The sequence below is a fragment of the Anas platyrhynchos genome, chromosome 2 (genome assembly GCF_047663525.1).
Source record: "Anas platyrhynchos isolate ZD024472 breed Pekin duck chromosome 2, IASCAAS_PekinDuck_T2T, whole genome shotgun sequence".
Classification (NCBI taxonomy): domain Eukaryota; kingdom Metazoa; phylum Chordata; class Aves; order Anseriformes; family Anatidae; genus Anas; species Anas platyrhynchos.
The window spans coordinates 134,803,704-134,823,809 of record NC_092588.1 but is presented as its reverse complement, the minus strand read 5'-3'; the positions used below and the strand labels follow the sequence as shown (position 1 = coordinate 134,823,809).

Sequence of the window (20,106 nt, the reverse complement as noted above, 5' to 3'; positions counted from 1 at the left end):
GGTGATAATTAGTCCTTCTCTTGCTGCCAAGCAAAAGAAGTATGAAGTGCATATTTCTCTTCCAACACATTAACTGAGGAGGGATATTCACGAGTTTGTCCTTCAGGATGAAGAAAAGTCAACTGAAGAAGTGGATCCATATTTCATTTTTTTCGGTAAGAAAAGCAAAAGCCAGTTCCTTTCCTTTTTCTCTCCTTTCACACGCTGCAGTTCACCATTTCCTTACTGCACTGATATAATTGTTCACAGGGTTGTGCCCAACATAGTCAGGTAGCTGAGACAGAGGAAGGGAAAAACAAACAACAAACAACAAACACACTTTTGGGCCTATTTGTAGCTATTTTTTATTTATAGAGAAGGACCAAGATGCTACAATTCAGACAGATCACATGGAAATGGCTATTGAACTGTGAGAGCAAGGAGAGGAAAACTTAAGGTATGTGTATAAATTATCATTAGTCAGGTTGGTGGCAATTGCTGTCCTTCTTGGATAAGCAGTCTGGCCTAAGAGGGGGGTGGCATATATTAACATACATCAGAAAGAAATAGTCTATATACCTGTAGCTCTAAGATGAAAATATGATGTGTTTTAATTTATTAAACATTATACTTCCCTGGCTGAGGCACTGAAAAAAAAAAGTCAGAGGAATTAATTAGGAAGTGACAGATCTTAGAAAATAAAAAATGTTTCTTTAAAGAAGAAGTGAAATTTGTTAATGAAGTGTTAACCTCTGCTGGCACTTTCATAAAACAAGGCACATCAGGCAGAAAAACACCAAGCTGCAGGGTGGGGTGGAGAGCAGCTGCAAGCAAAGCTGCAGAGGCTGAGAGCCTCTTGAAACTAAGGTGGGAGCCAATTAAGAACAGACCAAATGAAACTAAACTAAAAAAACAAAAAGAAAAAACACCCCAACTAGCAGTGGCTAGACCATTATTTTTAATGGAAAAAAGCTTCATTACATCAAACTATAATTTTAGTCAACCCAAACCTTCTGTTCATTCAGAGTGGACTTGGCTGCATAGAGGCCTAAGTTGTCTCCAGTTCACTTTGCCTGAAAATTGAATCTCTGTGTGCAGGATGTGAGGTCTTGAGGGAGCAGGATCTCCTGTTGTTTTTGCCTTTTTGTACCTGGGTAACAGTACTCCTAGTTATTGTGTAGGATCTCTTGACAATGGAAATATCTAAATAAAAAATAATCATAATAGAGACTATGATTGCCTCAGTCAGAGGTTTCCTAGCAAGGTGGTTGATGCACCAGGCCTGTCAGTGTGCAAGAGACATTTGGACAATGCCCTCAATAACACGCTTTGACTTTTGGTTAGGCTTCTTTGTAATCCCACTTGTTTCTTAGTACCAATCATAACAAAGTATTTCTCTTATTGTAGTTTCCATCCTGGAAATCAGGGTTTAATATTTCAGCTGCTTTTAATTTGACCACACTGAAACTTGGCTTTACTATTTACTAAGACAAATACATTTCCCAAGGAATCAAGTGAGTTGTGCTTTTTGAAGTACAATAAAAATAGCAAACCTCCGTTGATTTCAGTTATGTTTTCCAAGGTGCTACATCCAACACAGCTTGGTTTTGAGAAAATAGAAATGTACAGGAAAAATGTGCAGGTCCTTGCCTATTCTGGATAACTACCAGCTAACACACCAATGGTGTAGATGGCCTCCAAACCCAAAGAAAGATGATGGAGATTAGCAAGGACTTTTACTGCCATATGTCTTGCCAGTGAAGGAAAAACAGCACTTTTAATGTCAAGCAGAATGTCCCTGGTTAAATCAGCCTGAGAAAGGCAAAAGGATGGAGGCTCTCCAGTTTGAAGCAGTGGGAATTTTTGAAGACTTTCATGACAGGAAAGAGTTTGGGCTTTGAAGAGAATTGAAGCAGATATTTGGGGACAGGAGGAAAAAGATGTAGTCACAAAAGAGTCTGTGGATTTGTTATGAATCCATCTTGCTATAATGGATTATTTGGTGGGTTACTTTAAAATTAGCCTGAAAAAATATTTAGTGCTTTGTTGAGGATCATGGTCTTGCTTTGGAGATAATTGCTTTACAGTAATATTGACGGCCTCTTTCTTGGTGTGTCACATGTCATTAGGAAAATAAGGTAGTGTTCAGGAGCGATAAGAGTACTGACATTTGACCTAATAAGGTCAGTGGGACTATTTTCTAAGCTACACCCAGTCCTCAATTGAAATTTGGAAATTCATAGTACCAAAACACTTTGGAAGAGCTAGGCTTTCTCTGTTGTTGCATGATGCAAAAGATTTCATGCAAATTTTACATGTGTCTGCCAAACAGACTGAACACAAACCATTCCTCACATATTACCTTCAAATCCAAATGTGTAATAATTTTTGGTGGTTTATGCTCAAGTGCCATTTTTGAAAGTCACTAACGTCTCACGGGATAGAAGAATCTCAGAAAGATACCTGAAAACAATAAAAAAAATCATAATTCTGTGTGGAGCAGAGTGCATTTAAGTTTGAAAATGGAGCAATCGTCTTTGCCTGTTGTTTCCAAATTGTGTCCACACAAGCAATTATTCTGTATTTATAATCAGAGCTACCAGTAGTATTATGAAAAATATGAACGCTTTGCTACTGGGAGAAACACAAAAGAACACTCCAAATGTTGAATAGATGTTTGAGGCTTGGAAGGGAATTCCCTCATTAAAAATGGGATATTAGTAGCTAGTAATTATTTATTATCACAGTACTACTAAAGACAACAGTTAGGTCCATCTCTATCAGTTCAGATTTTGCTTGCCTAACCTGCCCATAACATAACTCTCCAAGATATGCAGCAACCTCTAGGGCCCCTCTGTTCCCCAGATGACAAAAGACTTCCCAGTTCCAAGACTGAAAATGCGTAACTCTTAATTGAAGCCTGTTAATCTTTTCATTGTTCCAGAGGATATGAAAAAAGGATTTTCTCTTATTTCTTTGCATATATTCTCTAGATGTAGAAGACTTCATTAAATAAGTGAAATATGTATCTGATGCCAAAAAAAGCATTTATCTTTGAGGCACATTTGCCAGCCCAGGGAACCTGACGGGTAGCAATACTCCAGCCTCCCCCAAGCAGCTTCATAATTCCCTGAGCAGAATATCAAATGCAGCTGTATTCAGGAGGTGCCACCTGACTAGCTGAAAATAATCTTAGGATACATTTGACCACCACTATGTCACATGTGTGTGTAGTTGCCTAATGTTATTTGTGTATATTACTCACTGGTGATAGTTCATCTAATGTGAAACATTTCTTAATAACAGAAATTGTTCTGGGCCAGGACATATTTTTCTCTTCCAATGTCTTCCTACGCTAGCTGACTTCTGCAGCTCAGCTGGATTGCTTCAGAAACAGATCTCTTTTGGAGGACTGACAAACACTTTTGCCAAAATTAATTCTGCAGAATTGGTATCTTTAAATGTTGGAAAACCAGTCTGGGAAAGGGCTTTTGAGTTTTGCCTCTCTGAGGACTGCTGACATTCACACATTATGTAGGGATATGTTGCCTATGTCTATTTTGTTCTGCCAATAGAGGTGTGTTCATTGAGTTATTGGGACACTAAGGAGATTTTAACATTCTTGGTGACTCTGTCACTGATAGTACCCACAGTGATTTTCAGTGTTGCCTTGGTGCCCCAAAAGAGGCAGTTAGCCTTGAGTTGCATTAGCTCACGGCTGATAAGGACAATTGCAAGGAAGTAGATCTTGGTATAAAATTCCCATCGGATAGCAGAAGGTCCAGTCAGCCACTCTGGATAATGAGTAGGTATCATATGAAGTACTGCAAACATATGAGGTATTGGGTCAAAGGGACAGTTTTACCTGCTGGCTTTTGTGGGAATTTTGGCTTAAGCCACCCATTACATACTTGGCACATTTGTTCACCCAGGAAGATTTGAACAATATATTTTTTCCAGTGTAACTTAGAGGCAGCTTTAGATGTGTCTACAGTAAAATGATTTGACAAGTTAGAGTTTTTACCAATGAAAACATGCTTAGGGGAAAAGTCTAAATTTTGAGTGTAGGAACCTAAATCTTTCAGTGGTAGTTTCAGTGGATTCAGTGAGGCTAGCATTTGTTTACAATAATTTTCTCAGGGCCACACAGTAAGACTGTGGCAGGGACATGGGCCAAATGTAGGTCTGCTGAGCCCATGGAGTCCAGTGTCTTAACCACAGATTTTTGCTTGATTTTTAATAGATATTTCTGTGACCGTTAGTGCTATTGTGATACTAGCTTATTTATTTGTTTATTTATATCTGATTACCTTGCCCTTGCTGGAGCCTTAAGAGAAGAAGAGATTCCATGGGTTTTAAAATGAGTCTGACTTTTCTTTTATTGAAAAAATATAAGCCTCTCACAAAGCCAAAATATTGCGAATGCTCAGTTCTACATCAAAGAAATTGCAAGTAAAACACTCTCATGCAACACTTGAAATAAATGAAGAGATAGATGGCAGTGGACTGGTGCCCAGCTCAGGACAGAACCCACTGATCCTGGGACTAGAGAACAGGCATTGCAGGGCACCCAAAACCCCTCCAGGGCTCTGTTCTCATGTATCTGCTGTGATGGGAGATGTTGTTACAGCAAGGCTGAACTTCTGTGATGTTTCCTGCAATGCTGCTCTCTGAGCAGGAAAAAAATGCCAGCAGCCCCCATGCATGTGAAGTGGGAGGCAGCATCAAACTCTTCTCTGATCTGTCTGTAGCCATTATCATTTATCAATCATTTATCATTTTTTATCAAACATGAGCTGGAGAGAGTGAAATTCTGGTTTCCATAGAACAAAATAAGCTGTTGCTGTTGATTTCAGTAAGTTCGAGATTTTGTTCACATCTTCAGTCAGTATTTCTTTGTAAGAAGGTTTTCAACATATGGAGAAATATTTACAGCCAGGTTCAGCTTATGTACAGCACATGACGCAGCAGAACATTTGGTTTATAATCAGAAATACACATTTTGTGGTGTAGAAAATCATCAGTGTATTCGTAAGACATAAAACACATTATGCAGTAAATGTTAAAGTAGACATAAAATTCTTGGTGCGTATAAAAACAAAAGGATAATTCAATTAGAGCTGAGTTTTCATTTATATCAGACATAAGTAGACCATTCCTCAGATTTGCCAACACAGAAAGTCTTGCTACATTTTCAAGCCTCTTCAGTTTCATGAACCATGCATTTCAAGCATAATCCAATAAATCTTGATTGCAGAAAACTTTCCTGTCACACAGTGATATTTTATCTAGCTAAAAAAAATAAAAAAAAAGTATAATCCAGAAAGCTTTTCATATACACAGGGAATCATTTAAAATATATCCAGATTTTATTTTATATGTTTTGACTTCTGAAGGTCTATTACTGATATACAAAGATTGTGTGTGCCAAGAATAAAATATATGTATAATGTTCCTTTGTCCTGAGTGCCTTCATTTCTTCTGCTGAAGTGCTTTGTTAGTAACTGATGCACCTTCCTGCACTGAAGAATTTTAGTACTTGTGTAATATAGTACCAATGGACTTTATGGATGAGAAACAGAGACCTTGGTTTACAATATTCTTATAGAAAGAGCAATTGTTACCACGTAACTCCTGTAGCTAGGAGGGGAAAATGCTCTGATTCTTTTATGGCATCTTCCCAAACCTGACAAGTCATGACAAACAGTTCATCGTGTGTGTGGTAGTGGCTGTGTATGTGATGGCACATCTGGAGGGACCTGCTATCCTTCCACATCCTTACTAACTCTGATTTCCAAGGGATCTTTTGTCAGGGAAAAAATGTACATCAGAGGAATAAAATGAAAAATCCTTGCACTCCTTCCCTTTGAAAGTGAAGGCCGCACTTTGGATCATTCCTACTTGTGTGTGTGTGTGCTGGACATACTCGTACTATAATTCTTGTGAATGCTCTGAATTGCTGCCCGTTCAAAGCTAGTCTGCCAGAGGCACCTCCCTCCTTGTTGGAGAGCCAATTGTGAGCATGGTGGCAAAGTCCTTGGGAGTTAAATACTTGCTATACATCCAAAGACAATGACAGAGCTTGTAAAATAAAATAATAATAAAAAACCTTGTAGTACAATATAATTCAAAAAGCAAAATATTTTCTTCAGCTATTTTCTCTTTGTTTATTGTGGGCCTGAACTCAATAGATCTGCCCACACAATCCAAAAGAAGCAGAATGTGGGTTCTGACCATAAAGCAAAATTCATTATAGGAAGATAGCCTATAGCTATTGTAAACAACAATTTGTTATTTGTAAACAACATATTTTCCCCGTGGAAGCCTACGCTGGCAATGCAACTTCTAAACCCAGAGATATGGCCACTTTCTTCACAGGTCGTATTTCACAGATTGGACAAACTGCACAGAACTTGCTCAGGTCCTTCTCAGAAGGGACGTTAATCATGGTGGTATTCATAAAGGGCTTACATATTAAAATCACACACATGCTGGGAGAAGTTCATCCCCTTGCAGTGGGATTGTGGGAAGAGCTGTACACCTCCCTCCACACCAGCCACATGTCAGGACCTCCTATCAGTGCTACATCCTGGTGATCAGCCCAGTGCCTCTCACAGGGTTTTCCATGGGGTCAGCATGGACACGGGAAGGCCTTTTTTGTTCTTTTTATTTTGATTGTCCATAAGCCGTTGTTTGCTAAACCTTTAATGTAAAACAACTGGTTGTCTCTTTATAAATACAACACTGAAAAATATATATTAATAGTCTTGTAACTTATGAATTCTTGTGTAGGATATAAACATGGCATAGAGATCAAGTATTTCACTACTGAAAACCACAGAAATGTAAAATTAGTGTCTTGTTACATTAAGAAGTCTGTATGTAGCACAATAGTGATGATTAAGATCTTTCATGTTAAATATGAAGGTGACAGTGTATTTCTCTGTGTTTTCAATGTCTGCTAAATATTTGACCTCTAAAACCAAAACCGATGAAAGCCTGTCCTGAGATACACTGCTGACGTCGGTGAGAATTTCTTCTGTGTTACACAGGGTACAGTGAAATAAGAGGTTTTCTGTGTCAGGTAAGTGTCTGATCTTAGGTTAGTCTTCTCCACGACAGAAGGGTCATATGCTGGTGACATTAATGAGGTTACCTGTTGGACAGCAGACATACGGCTGGGAAAGAGATCATTTCTGCTTGTCTCCTGACTAGCCCCTGTCATGAGCTCAGTGTTGTTTTAACAAGCGTGGCCAGCATTTCTTGGCCCAGTCATCCCCATCATCAACCAGCCTGGTGCTGGAGCGGGCAGATGGCTCACCCCAGTTGCCTGTGCTCAGTACATGGTCCCTGGAAAGCATGAAGGTACTTGGTGGCAATGTACCTTCTGGGCCCCACAGTGTCTGCCATTCATCACGTATGGTTCTTGCATTCTGGGGCCACTAAGGGGTCATATTCTACATGAACAGAGGTTCTTATATACATCCATATATTCATATATCACATATACCCATATATATAATATATATGTATGTATGCTGCCTATAATTTCCAGATGTTTGCTTTTTTATTGCGCCTTTTTTTCTAATGTTCAGCATCTCAAGAGCTGTTATATGTTGCTTTTTCAGGTTATGTGATTACATTCTGTTAAAAAGATAAAGTTGATTTTATTGTGGTTCTAAAGATACTTGATCTATGTGTTCAGAATTTTAGCCCTAATTTAGTTTTAAATCTGCACTTTCAATTTCTATAATTTCACTTTTTTTTTTTTTTTTTCACAAGCACCTGAAAGCTATGACTTGGTTTGGATTACAATGCACACTTTCCAGTCTGTCAGTCTGGATCAACAGCAAGTCAACATAAAGTGCAAACATTACAGGCAAAATGTTCCTCCTGAAAATTTGTAGGATGCACAGATTGGAGAGTTAACACTTCTTGTACTGATGGAGAGAAATGCAGATGAGGGAACACATTTATGCAAACTAAGATCAGCACTTGGAAAAGGAGGGGTTGCATCTAGTCACACTGCTGCCCATCACACAAAGTAACCTCCAGCAGTCACTTCTCAAAGTTGCTTTTACTTGCAATGACAGGAAAGAAATAGGATTCTTAAAGTCAGTGTAGAGATCTGATACCCTTTAGACTCAATATTGTTTTTTTTTCTTTTAAAGATAGGTTTGTGAGATCTTAAAACTGGATTGGGAAGAAAATCTCAGCATAAAAGGAGAGTTAAGCACCTTCCTGCCCCAACAAGAGCACAGTGCCCACCTCTGCTGTAATGAAATCATGGAAAATACATCTTGACAGGATATTGGCAGGTCATCCCTCTGCCAAAGCAGGATGATCGAGGCCTAAATCATCCCTAACACTATCTGTGCCTATCTATGCTTCACGACAGTCATATCCAATACCCCAGTTAGTCATCTTGCTGTGATGCTTTCTTTTTCTGCATCGGTGTGACATGCTCAGTAATGACAACCTCCTCACCACTTAATTTTACTGGATAAAAGAGCTGTCCAGAGAGGAATGGAACTAAGAGGAACATAGTGGTCTATGTTGGAGACTCTGAGAAATACTTTTTTTTTTTTTCCTCAGTGATTCTCTGAGTGCTCAATAAAGGGGTGCTTAAATATAGATTTGTGAATCATCTGGAAGTATCTGCAAAATACTGCACAGAACGATACACAGCTCACAAAAACAATAATTTAAACCTTACAAGTGCCATAATTGCCACAGATGCCAAAGAATGGGAGTTGTCAAAGCAGCATAACTCTGGCACCTTCCTATGTCACAGAGTGGGCCAGGCACTTAGATTTCACTCGTTGACTAAGGAATTAATCATGCGCTTCCTCCCAAGGCTGTGCTGTGAGCTGGAGGTCTGACATTCCCTCACTGCTGCCCAACAACATTTGCAGTGGAGGATTCATGCCTGCCTTTTGCCAAGTCCTTCTGAAGGCCATTCCTCAGTCCCTCTGAAGCGGGTGCTCCTGGAACACACAAAATGGCAGAAACCCAGCTGCCCCAGGAACATAAAATTCCCAGTTTGCCATTACCGTGAGTTGCAAAAATCTCTCCCCCCCCCCCCCTTTTTTTTTTCTTCATTTGGCTTAGACTGAGTCCAAAGAGCATGTGGCTTCCATGCATGTCTCCTTGCTGCCAGAGGGCAGAGTGGGTATGCTCACACCCTGAGTAGAGTCTTGTTGGCATGGGATCAACTGCTGTTTCAATGCAAATGAGTTTTAGGTTACAAATGCTTATATTTTTGAGCAGTAATCAAATAGCTATACATATGTAGCTTCAAAAAGATGCATCTGACTTTTAAATTCAAAGCCCTGGAAATGCAGATCCCTCCACATAGTGTTTAGAATTCGCATCTTGAAAAATATCTCAGATTTTGTTTATTAAGGTTGGCAAAGGATGGAGCTGGATTCATAAAAACAGGATAGAAATTCACCCCATTTGTGTGGTTGGTTTCATCCCAAAACAACGCTATGTTGCTGTGTTATAAACACATGAGCACTTTGTCATGGAAATACTGGCAGACTTTTAATTAAGGTTGCATTATTACTAAGAATTTTAATATAGAGAAAGTTGTCTTTTCTACCTTTGTTGCTCTATTATTTCAGCTAAAACTTATTTATTAAGTAAATCAAATAATAAAAAAAGGTTTTCTTTCAGCATCCCATGCCAAATTAAGTCTTTCCTTTGTGCTGTTTCTGTACCTAATAAAGGATACCATCCAGAATCCCTCATAGATTCAGTTGTTCAAACACAGCAACTGCATGAAGCTTTCTGCCAGAGCAACTGTTCACTAAACTGAGTTTTCATGCACTGGGTCTGGTGTTTGAGAGGAAATACTGCAGTGTTACTTAACATAAGGCTGGTTTCCTATGAAAATATACCTTGAATCCACTGATCCAAGCATTGGATCCTTTCCTTCTTTTTGATACACTGATACATTAACTATGCATTTATGCCATTCCTGTGAAATGTGTTAAAGATAGAGCTCCTTACTGCCATGACAATGTAATTATTAAGGTCAAACCAGCATTCCCAATATTATTGTCACTGGTGTATGATGCTATTTATAAAGCACAGAAGTGAAATTCACCTTATATGCACAATGACAACATTTCAAGCCATTCTTAGATGAAGAAAGGTAGCATTTCCCATTGGAAAAAGATGTTGGATTAGAAATTATTGAGTAAGTATCTTTAAAACAAAGCCTTTCCTGCAGACTCTGGGGCGATGGCAACACTAAACTCAGTATGCATTTTACACCAAATTTTCAGTGGCTGCGAGTCATTGCCACACCACTGAAACCAAAGCTGCCAAAAAGACTGACACAACTATGTAGCATTTCCAACACCTGAAGCTAAAAACGAGATCCCCAAACCAATATCCCAAAACCAAGATTCCAAATTTGGCATTTCAGAGCACTGTACTGAACAGAATGAGGAAAAAAAAAAGACTAGTGAATGAAGAAAACAATCAGTATAATGGTAAAGCATTTCAATTTTGTACATCCACATGAACATAACAGGCTGTAAAACAACTTGTACTTAAGTGTGCATGATCATCATTAAACTCTCTGTTATGCACACTTCTTTTACAATCAGCTCATCTGTGTCTTTAGAAACAAAGAGTACTTTCTGGAGCTCTCCTGGGAAGCACAGTGTGCCTCAAAATTATTTAGAAATACAGAATTCATACAGAGACACCTCGCCTTTTTAATCCCCTACTTCCCATTGTTCACTGGTAAATGCAGAAATATCAATATGCAGAATACTGTTAAAAAAATAACTTCCTTTGCATTCCTTGAACTCTGAAGAAAAACTGAATGAATACACGGGTTTGCATTTTCCTGTAGATATTCCATGAGATAAACAAAGCAATGAATTGCAGTGTTGGTGGACAGTTACTTCTTGTTCCCCTATTCCTCTCTTGTTCTGTGGTGGCAACATCAGCAGCTCCTCACTGCTCACTGGGGAGGAAGCTTTGGTGGTGTGCAATGGCTGCGTGTGTGCCTGTTGCACAAATGGAGCACACCCCTCTCCTGCAAGGCATTGCCTCATGCCTGTGTGATGAGGATTTGGTCCTGTCTCGTAGCACTGGAATTGCACATACCCCTCATTTACTCATTCCTGGTAGGGACTGTTCCAGCGAGATGGTGTCTCATGTAGGTAGACATGTTCAGCATATCTCCACTTGAAATTTTCAATGAATAGTAAAGTTTATTGTCATAGTCTAGCTGTGTCAGTGAAAGGAAAACAGCCCAGCTGAATACTATTTAAAAATGGTTCCAAATCACTAGAAATGAATTTCTCTGTTTGTTGATGTCTATGCCAAACTGTATTATGTAAGTCATATCTAAATGATAAATAGAGTTGTTCACCACTCATCTAAATCAGCAGGGATTTTCCTGTTAATCTCAATAGAATCTGAATTAGATTATGAAGGTTCATGTCAGGATTTACCTCTGACCTCTTCCCATGGGACTCTCTAGAATGCACTTTGTGGCATGCAGACTGTCCTGCAGCCCTTCCTTGGCACAGCATGACCTGAAGGTTTAGGGACTTTGTGACCTCTAAAATTACAAATGAATTGACATTTAGTTCAAGCACTTTATTGCAGTTTTTTCTTTTCTCCTTTACTATCTGACAAGACCTGGATTAAAAACTATTCTAACCCATAATATTTTAAGTACCTTATGCAGTACTAAGGAGAAAAAATCATTATGGATGGAATTACAGAAAGCAAGTGAAGGAAAGAAAGAAATTTTACACCAGTGAAAGAAGTCCCACATGAATACAGCTGCAGTTTAAAAGATGCTATCCCAGCTTTTCCTATTCATCTGCCACTTACGGCAGCATTTTTACAGCTCCCATGTCAGGGATGGCATTTAGACATTTGAGCAAGTACCACCACTGGCGCTTTTAGCAGCCTCCTCCTCTGACCATGTCTTCCTGAGCAGGCTGGGTTTGAAGCATCATATGCAAGTGTATTAGCAGGGAAAACAAAGGAGGACTGATAACTTCACAACTTCATTGAAGCTAAAGACTCTGATTAGTACCCTGAAGATGTTAGCATTTGAAATATCCCATGCACATCTAAACAAAAGGCAAAGGTGTGGGGAGAAAGATATCTGCAGGACAGTATTTCAAAGATGCAGGAAGGAATGGCATTATATTCATGAAACATTTTATGCACAAAATTTCAGAGCATTCATATACTTGCAAAACTTCCTTGGCACTGTTTTTGCTGCTTGCAGATTATTTTTGTTTCACTTTATGTGGGAAATTCACCTATTTTATTTCTTCTGTGGGTTACAGAACTTTTGCAGTGACAGTACTGTATCTTCCAATTGCAAATCAGCTTCTCCCTGACCTGATTTCTGTCTCAGTAATCACATAGAGACTCTAATGATGCTTTGAATGTGTGATAGAAGGTGCTTATTACTCACAAAACTATATGTTCATCTTGTTTTCCTGGTGACAGACTCACACATGAAATTGTCACCTTCAACAGTGAAGGACTCAGAACAGCAAACATTCTAAAAATAGATGTTTCCTGTGCTATGACATTAGTTTCTCATTTCTTACCTGGTGCCCCTTACTGCCATGATCATAATTTTATCAGAGAAGTAAGCATTCATTTAGCATTCATCTCAGAGTGGCTATTAAAGAAAATCATTATTTCCAAACAAATTTCACAGTTTATTCAAAATGAAAGAATTGTGCCTTAATGATGAGTTTCTGGGTAGAGTAATAGGGTGACAATTTTTTCCTATAAATAAATACTCTTGAATTACCAGTATTGTTGAACAGCAATTATTTTCAGATGCCTTCAGGAGGAGTGTGAGACAGCCTAAAGACCTGGTTGGTTCCTCTGAGGTTGTCTGAGATCTTGTTATACAACTACTGTTTTACCTTCCCTTGTTTTATGCACCTGCTAATGGGATGGATATATTTTGGGGTATCCATTGAAGATCATCAATGTTTGAATACTTTCTAATTACTCTTTTTCTGTTCATCTTTTTGATTTGTCTCGCAATGTGCAAAATCTTTTAAGAAGTCACCAAGTTCCTTAAAAGGGGAAAAGTAAAGGACTCCAAGCCAGTCACATCATGTGAAAGTTGATATTTAAGATCTTGTGTTAAAGAAAAGTATTGAAAGCAAAAAGTGCTGAAAGTTTCCCATTGCTACATGCTGGTTCTTTCCTATTTGCAGTGGGCTCCCTGGCACCATTGCTTCTGCCAAATTGTCACTTCATATGGCCAGTGTCAGGAGGTGTGGGAATTATGTAGCCTGGTGGGCAAGTCCATGCTCAATAGGAATAAATGCCATTCCCACCTCTGCGTCAGACTCTCTCTAGGCCATCGCTGCCAGAGGCCAATGTGGTTTGGATATGACGTGTCCATTCACCTGGTCTTGCGTTCTCCCCCAGTGGCTTGGGCTCCTGCGCTCCCACCCTTTCCCTCTCTTTGTTCACAAGCAGGACGTGAAATGGTGTGTTTGCAGTGGCTGCTGCTGAGCTAGGCAGACGTCTCTCCGGATTTCAATGCAACAAGTTCAGAGTCATCTATGTATCTTCCATTTAGCTGTTCATTGTTGGAGTCATGATGGTACAGGTACACGGGGACCTCTGTGATTGACGTTGCAGTGTAAGAGGTAGATCGGGTGGAACAGTGTTCTCGGCGCCTTTGGCCCCACTGGGTTTTGTACTGCGTCCATTGCCTTTTCAAAGCTCCTTGAACCTGTTAAAGACATGTGTAGTTAGGGTGAGGCATGACCTAGACTCCTAAAATTGTAACAATTTTAAAATTTGCTGCAGGAAATAGGGACAAAAAAAAAAAAAAGGAAACAGCACCAGGTCTAATTCTATCAGGTTGTCTGCCTCTCTCCTTCCCTCTCCTCACAGCTCCAGGAGCAGAAGCAGTTGCTCGAGTCCTGGCCTTAGGTCCCTTCCTGCATACCCTTGGCAACAATTACAGTTTCTGCAATGGTCATTGCTTGTGATGAGAAGATAGGTGCTAGCTCTTCCCATAAGAGGTCAATGTGCAGACTGCTGCATGGGAGCACAGTAGGATGCTGTGGTAGAAGAGGGAAGAAGAGGAAGAGATGAATATTACAGCCCATCTGATGCTGCACCCAGATCCATGCCGTTGGAATGGCAAATGCCAAATGATCATCTTGCTTGAAGGAATTTAACCTGGAGTAAAACTGGCCATGAATGGCATAATATAAGGACACTTCAAGAGCTTACCAGGGCTAATTTTTTACAGAAAGAGCTGGCAGATTAGTACAGGTTAACTGAGATCTTGTTATGGTAACTAAAGAACACTTGCTGCACTGGCAAAAAAAAAATAGCACTGGCCATAGCCCTCTGCATACCAGAGAATTTCAGCTTTTAGACATTCATCTTCTAGGAGAAAAACATTTGATTCAACATTTACGTTCAGAGTGATGTTATACACTGCATTAGGATATGACTTAAACTGTTGAGTTCTGCCAGGGAATAAGAAGCCCTTCTCCGGTTGCACATTCGGGTGTGCTGGCACTGGCTTCCCAAAGGAAGTGCTGAGACATGAGCAGAGGGTGGGCAAACCCTGGCTCTGTTCATTCAGTTCAGCTATTCCAGCCAGCCAAATGTGAGAACAGGAGCAGTTTGCCAGAACGATGTGCTGTCAGTTACCACCCCTCTGGAGGCAGGAGGATGCAGGTGATGTGCTGAGACTTGGAAGAGTCCTGGAGCTCCTGTGCACCTGTTGTGGTGGGCACTGTGTGTCATTCCTGCTCAGGGAGTTGTCTGAGGTCCCTCCCTAGGCTCTGTGCAAAACAGCACCTTTGATTCATGTAAATGAGTCTGAACAACTTTAATATTTCCTATGTCTTCACAATCCTAATCACTCCATTAATATGTATATAGTAAAATGCTATCTACTCCCCGCCCACAGCTGCCTGCCAGAAAGCTGCTTCATGTCACATAAGGACAAGGCTTCATAAGGAATTGCTGTGAATCCGAGATGCTTACTGAGTGTACAGCGGGACTATGTAGCATGCCAAGAATGGATATTTCAATTGCTTCGGCTTTTTATTTTTAAGCCAAGGCACAAACCAAGGCACGAGAATTGATGTTATAAATCTTTACACATGTAAATAGTTGCACTGAATTTGGAATACTACTTTCATGAGTAAACAAACATTGCTGGACCAGTTCTTTAAAAATAACAGAAAATTATATCAAAGACAATTTTCCAATACTAGATCTTTTTTTTTGCTATCACTTAACCCATGGCAAAGTAGTTTAGAGTTTTTATCATCTAAAGAAATACATTCCTGTTTACCTTCATCTAACACATAAAGAAAACAAATGGTCAATGCAGATTAATTAGATATTAAGCATAGAAAAGGCATATAGTTACAAAGAACTTTAGATACCAGGGCTGTGAACAGAGCTTATTCAGGCCTTGAAATAGGTTGCCCAGGGAGGTGGTGGAGTCCCCGTCCCTGGTTCAAGGAAAGGTTGGACATGGTTTAGTGGGTGATGGTGGTAGTGGGACGGTTGGACCAGATGATCCTGGAAGTCTTTTCCAACCTTTATGATTCTATGATTATTTTATCTAATATCAAAATTTAAGAAATTGGATGCATGCATGTATGTTTTATATCACACCCTTGCTAAAATGTATCAGTGAGAAAGAATTAACTGCATGAAAGAGTAATGCAGTTGTAGCACATGATAAGGAGGTTAAACCTGTACAGATTTTGTATGCTTCAAAATTGTCTTCTTAACATTGCAGTGCTCCATATGAATATTGTGGATTGGTCATTCTAGAAGCTGTGGGGAGGGACTGGCAGAAGAAATAAGAAGGATTAAGTCAATGGATTTTCCTGGTATCATAAAGGAGCTGGTTGCAGGTGGCAAACCTGTGCACTTACAGCCCTCCTGTTCTTCCCCCAGTTCCCCTTCCCCTGCACCCTGCACAGACCCCAGGATCAATGGAAAGGCTTTCATTGCTTTTGCATAGGGAGAAGAGAAACTGTGGGAGTGATGAGCTCCTGCTGAGCTCTCAAACTGCTTGAATTAAAAAGGCTCCATGGAGCAGTGAGAGCACCAGGTCAAAGCAGCTGTGTTTTTATTCTCCACTGCAGTTCTGGCCCATACCAGAGCCTGGCTGAAAATGGCTAGCAGGCTGTATGAGCTGCTGCACTTGAATAAAACAATGTGTTAATCTAGATTTCAGCCCCAGTTCCAAAGATCTCAGATGATCAGAGTCCAGCGCCAACTAAAACTGTTCATGCATGGATTTAAAATATGTAAGCAGTATTACTGAAAATCACATGCACAGCCATAATGTGTTAATGACCACAGAGTCTCCTGCCATGCTTTCCTCTGTAATTGCAGATGAAGGGAAGAGAAGCCTAGAGAAATGAGAAGTCTGATTTTCTTTTTCTCTGCTCTTCAATACTTTAAAAGTTTTCCTGTTCTCTATTACCCATTCATGCCTCTTTGGCACATGGCTGTTTTTTTTCCAAACAGACTTTCCATTTTGTTGGCCAGCCGTGCAGTCTAGAAGTAGTCTCAGGCCTGGAAATATGGTCTGGTGAACAGACTGTTGAAGAGACCTTGTATCATCTGCACAAAACTGTTGTTATTGGACTGAGAAACTACCTTGCTGCTGGACACTGAGATTTTATATGAAAATGCATGAGAAGATCTATCATTTAAGTCCTGGGGAAGTCCACTGTTTATGTGTTCTTCCACATGCATGCAGGCATTGGTTCAATTTCTCATTAGTATTTTTACATTTCTTTCTATAGATAGGCTTATGGTAATAAAGTGAGACTGGTGATGTAGCAAGCAACAAATGCAATATAAAACACTGTCAGGTGGTACTGAGTTTAGCACTGTTTGTCCTGGCAAATTTTGTATATTTCAGCCTTGAAGTTAAATATTCCACTAAAAAAAAGGCAAATCACTGAGTATCCAGTCTCCTGTGGTATTAAAATTAATCACAGTATCACAGAATAGCTGAGGTTGTAAGAGATCTCCAGAGATCATCTGGTCCAGCCCCCTGGTCAAGCAGGGTCCCCTACAGCATATTACCCAGGATTGTGTCCAGACGGCTTTTGAATATCTCAAGGGAAGGAGATTCCACAGCCTGTTCCAGTGCTCTCTATATCTGCACCTCATCTGTCTGCAGGAATAAATGGACTTGGAAGAAAGGGGTCATAATCTTTTCATTCCCTTTTCTGGCACAGCCCAACACAGCTACTCTAGTATATGATTGCTTGATATTTATTGATAATGTGGTGATGCAAGTAGCACCAAACTGTCTGAAGCTATATGAGAGAGGTGTCAGCGTTGGCTCTCTGCCCACCTTAATGGGAAATTCTAAAAAAGCTTCCCCTGAATGGTGAATAACATTTCCTATAAGAAAGTAATGCGAGGCTTTCCCAACATCTCTGTCGATGGCCATGTTAGACAGCCTGCATGTCTGCAGCAGATGCAACAACTTTGAAAATTGGAGTAGCGGTGAAAAAAACTCAGACACCACCACAGTCAGTATGTCTGGGAAACCTAAACCGCCTGGGCTGTTTGTTCTTACTGCCTGACCCTGATGAACATTTCTGATCAGCCACTCCATCGAGGAGTCATTAATCCTCCACACAGTCTGAAGCCATTTCTTTTTTCTTCCCATTTTGGGCTCTGTCCTTTCCAGATGTGTCCCCTCAGTGATGCCTCACTGACGATCAGAAGTGGATGTTCAGATCATGGCCTTTCACAGGGAAGAGTTTTGTTGTTTGTGTGTGAGTGTATGGACCACTGTATGTGTCAAAATGGCTTTTGGAGGTGATTAGGGTTTTGGTGAATATTCACCAAAATTTGGTGTTATTCAGGATTTACATTCAGACTGTGTTATACAGACTGTGCATCATCGGTCTGTATAAGGACCACAGGCTGTTATTGCAGCTTACTAACAGGAGCTCAATTAAAGCAGAAGTCCGTAGAGTGCAGTGTTTCTGAGGTTGGATAACTGAATATCATATATGAATACGGTGTATTTACATAATCCAAATATATGTATTATGAATTCTAAATTAAATGTAATATACTACTTAATAAACAAAGGAGACCCATGCATGTATTTTACACTGCTTCATTACTGGAATGTGGCATTTAGTTTTCTGCTTAATACTCTATAGGTTAGTTCACATGATAGGCAAACTCCTTTGTACCCTGAAATCAGATTTTGAATTAATTGATATGCATGTCTACCATGATGTTGGCAAGCAGATGCTCCAGTTATATTTATTATTGGGTAACTTGAAGATTGTATTACTGAAGTTATAAAGGTGGATATGTTTTTCTATCATTGTGGCTTTGCTAACAGTACTTTGCAATTAGATATGTGATTAAAAATATCTAAGAAACAAACAGTCTTTAAGATATGTTATGTTTTCTGTTCATTTTCTTGTTGCTTTTCTTCATTTTAGCACTGCTACAGCTTTCTAGGCACAAATCCATATGTTTTCATTAGAGTCGGAGAATTACAGAGTAATTGACCTTTCACCCTAAAGCTATAAAATATAAAGCAAGTATTTTTTGCAAAATCTGATCTGAAAAAGTTGAAGGTGACCCTGGAGGGAATGAAGGAGAAAGAAAGCAACGCTGAAGACCAGGATGTTGGGGTAACACATTGTTTGGAGGCAAGTGAGGACATACTGGAACACCGCCTGTATGTAGCTCTGCAGCCATTCCTACAGGGAGATGATGTTTCAGAAATTGCCTGGCTGTTCCTTTGCTTCTTCATGCCAGTTCCTCCCTACTAGAGGGAACCAAAAGTCTTTCTGTATTTGCAGGGCACAGAGACTGGACTTTGACAGAAAGTGATGACAGTGAGGGAGGAGGAGAAAGGTGGTGGCAGCCTGCAGATTCTGGGGACAGATATTTGGTATGGAAAAAGAGTTGAACATCTCCAACTTTGCTTAATTGGACCCATCTCTGAAATGAAAGTGCACCTTTCTGTAACACGATCTTTAAAGCTATCAATTCATTTTGGGTTTTGGTGTCGTTAACTACTCATGTTTTACTAATTCCTTATTATTCCTTATTATGTTGCCTGAGAAGCCATGGTACAGAATTTCAGCAGGACGTTTCTACTGTTTCATTTTTCTGTACGTTTATGCAGCAAGTCAGCCAGAAGCAATGCATAGTGATGTCAACACGAGATGGCAGAATTTAATATTCACTGCCATCCCAAAAGTTAGCAAACCAGCTGGTAGCACCTTATCAATAAGATAACTTGCTTCAAGTCACCATCAAAACATCACTGTGGTCACATCATTTCTGGAAATTTGCTACTTGCTAATAACACACAGGGATAAACAAAAGCATAAGTATCTCTTTAGGGTGACATACTGAGTGTCAGCACCACAGATCTTGCTTTGTGTCTAATTTATCTACTCTGGATTCAAAATTAACTTTTTAAAGGACTTTAAAGCTTTTCTAAGCTAATGTGGGAGCTTATTTCAATATAGCTAAATGATCCTGGTGTAGTGAAAAAACATTTTTATTTTCAATATGTTTTGGAAATGGCTTACTGCAGGAATTTAAATCATAGAATCATAGAGTGCTTTCGACTGGAAGGGACTTTAAAGGCCATCTAATTGTCATGGGCAGGGACACATCCCACTACACCAGGTTGCTCAAAGTCTCATTCAACCTGGCCTTGAACACCTCTAGGGATGGGGCATCCACAGCTTCTCTGGGCAACCTGTGCCACTGTCTCACCACCTTCAGAGTGAAGAATTTCTTCCCTATATCTAATTGAGATCTACCCTCTTTTAGTTCAAAGCCATTCTCCCTTGTGCTATCCCTACACCCCCTGACACAGAGCACCTCCCCAGCTTTCCTGTAAGCTCCCTTTAGGCACTGGAAGGCTGCTGTAAGGTCTCCTAGTAGACTTCCCCAGGCTAAACAACTCCAACTCCCTCAGCCTGTCTTCACAGCAGAGGTGCTCCAGCCCTCTGGTCAGCTTTGTGTCCCTCCTCTGGACTCATTCTGATACTTCCATGTCTTTTTGTGCTGGGGGCCCCAGAGATTAACGCAGTGCACCAGGTG

At 40.0% G+C, this 20,106-nt stretch overlaps 1 protein-coding gene across 5 annotated transcripts in view; it reads right to left on the bottom strand.

Moving 5' to 3' along the window:
• Positions 1–4,334: 4,334 nt before the first annotated feature.
• The window catches only part of CALCR (calcitonin receptor), a 173,201-nt gene continuing 157,429 nt past the window's right edge, over positions 4,335–20,106 (bottom strand). For 4 of the 5 annotated variants that reach the window (XM_072033631.1, XM_027450789.3, XM_027450790.3 and 1 more), the window contains one exon: positions 8,580–13,735. In XM_072033631.1, coding sequence (XP_071889732.1) covers positions 13,514–13,735 — 222 coding nt within the window. In that variant the 3' untranslated portion in view covers positions 8,580–13,513. Of the gene's footprint in view, positions 5,272–8,579; positions 13,736–20,106 lie in introns of those variants that run through there. The other variant, XR_011807009.1, reaches the window with a different exon arrangement.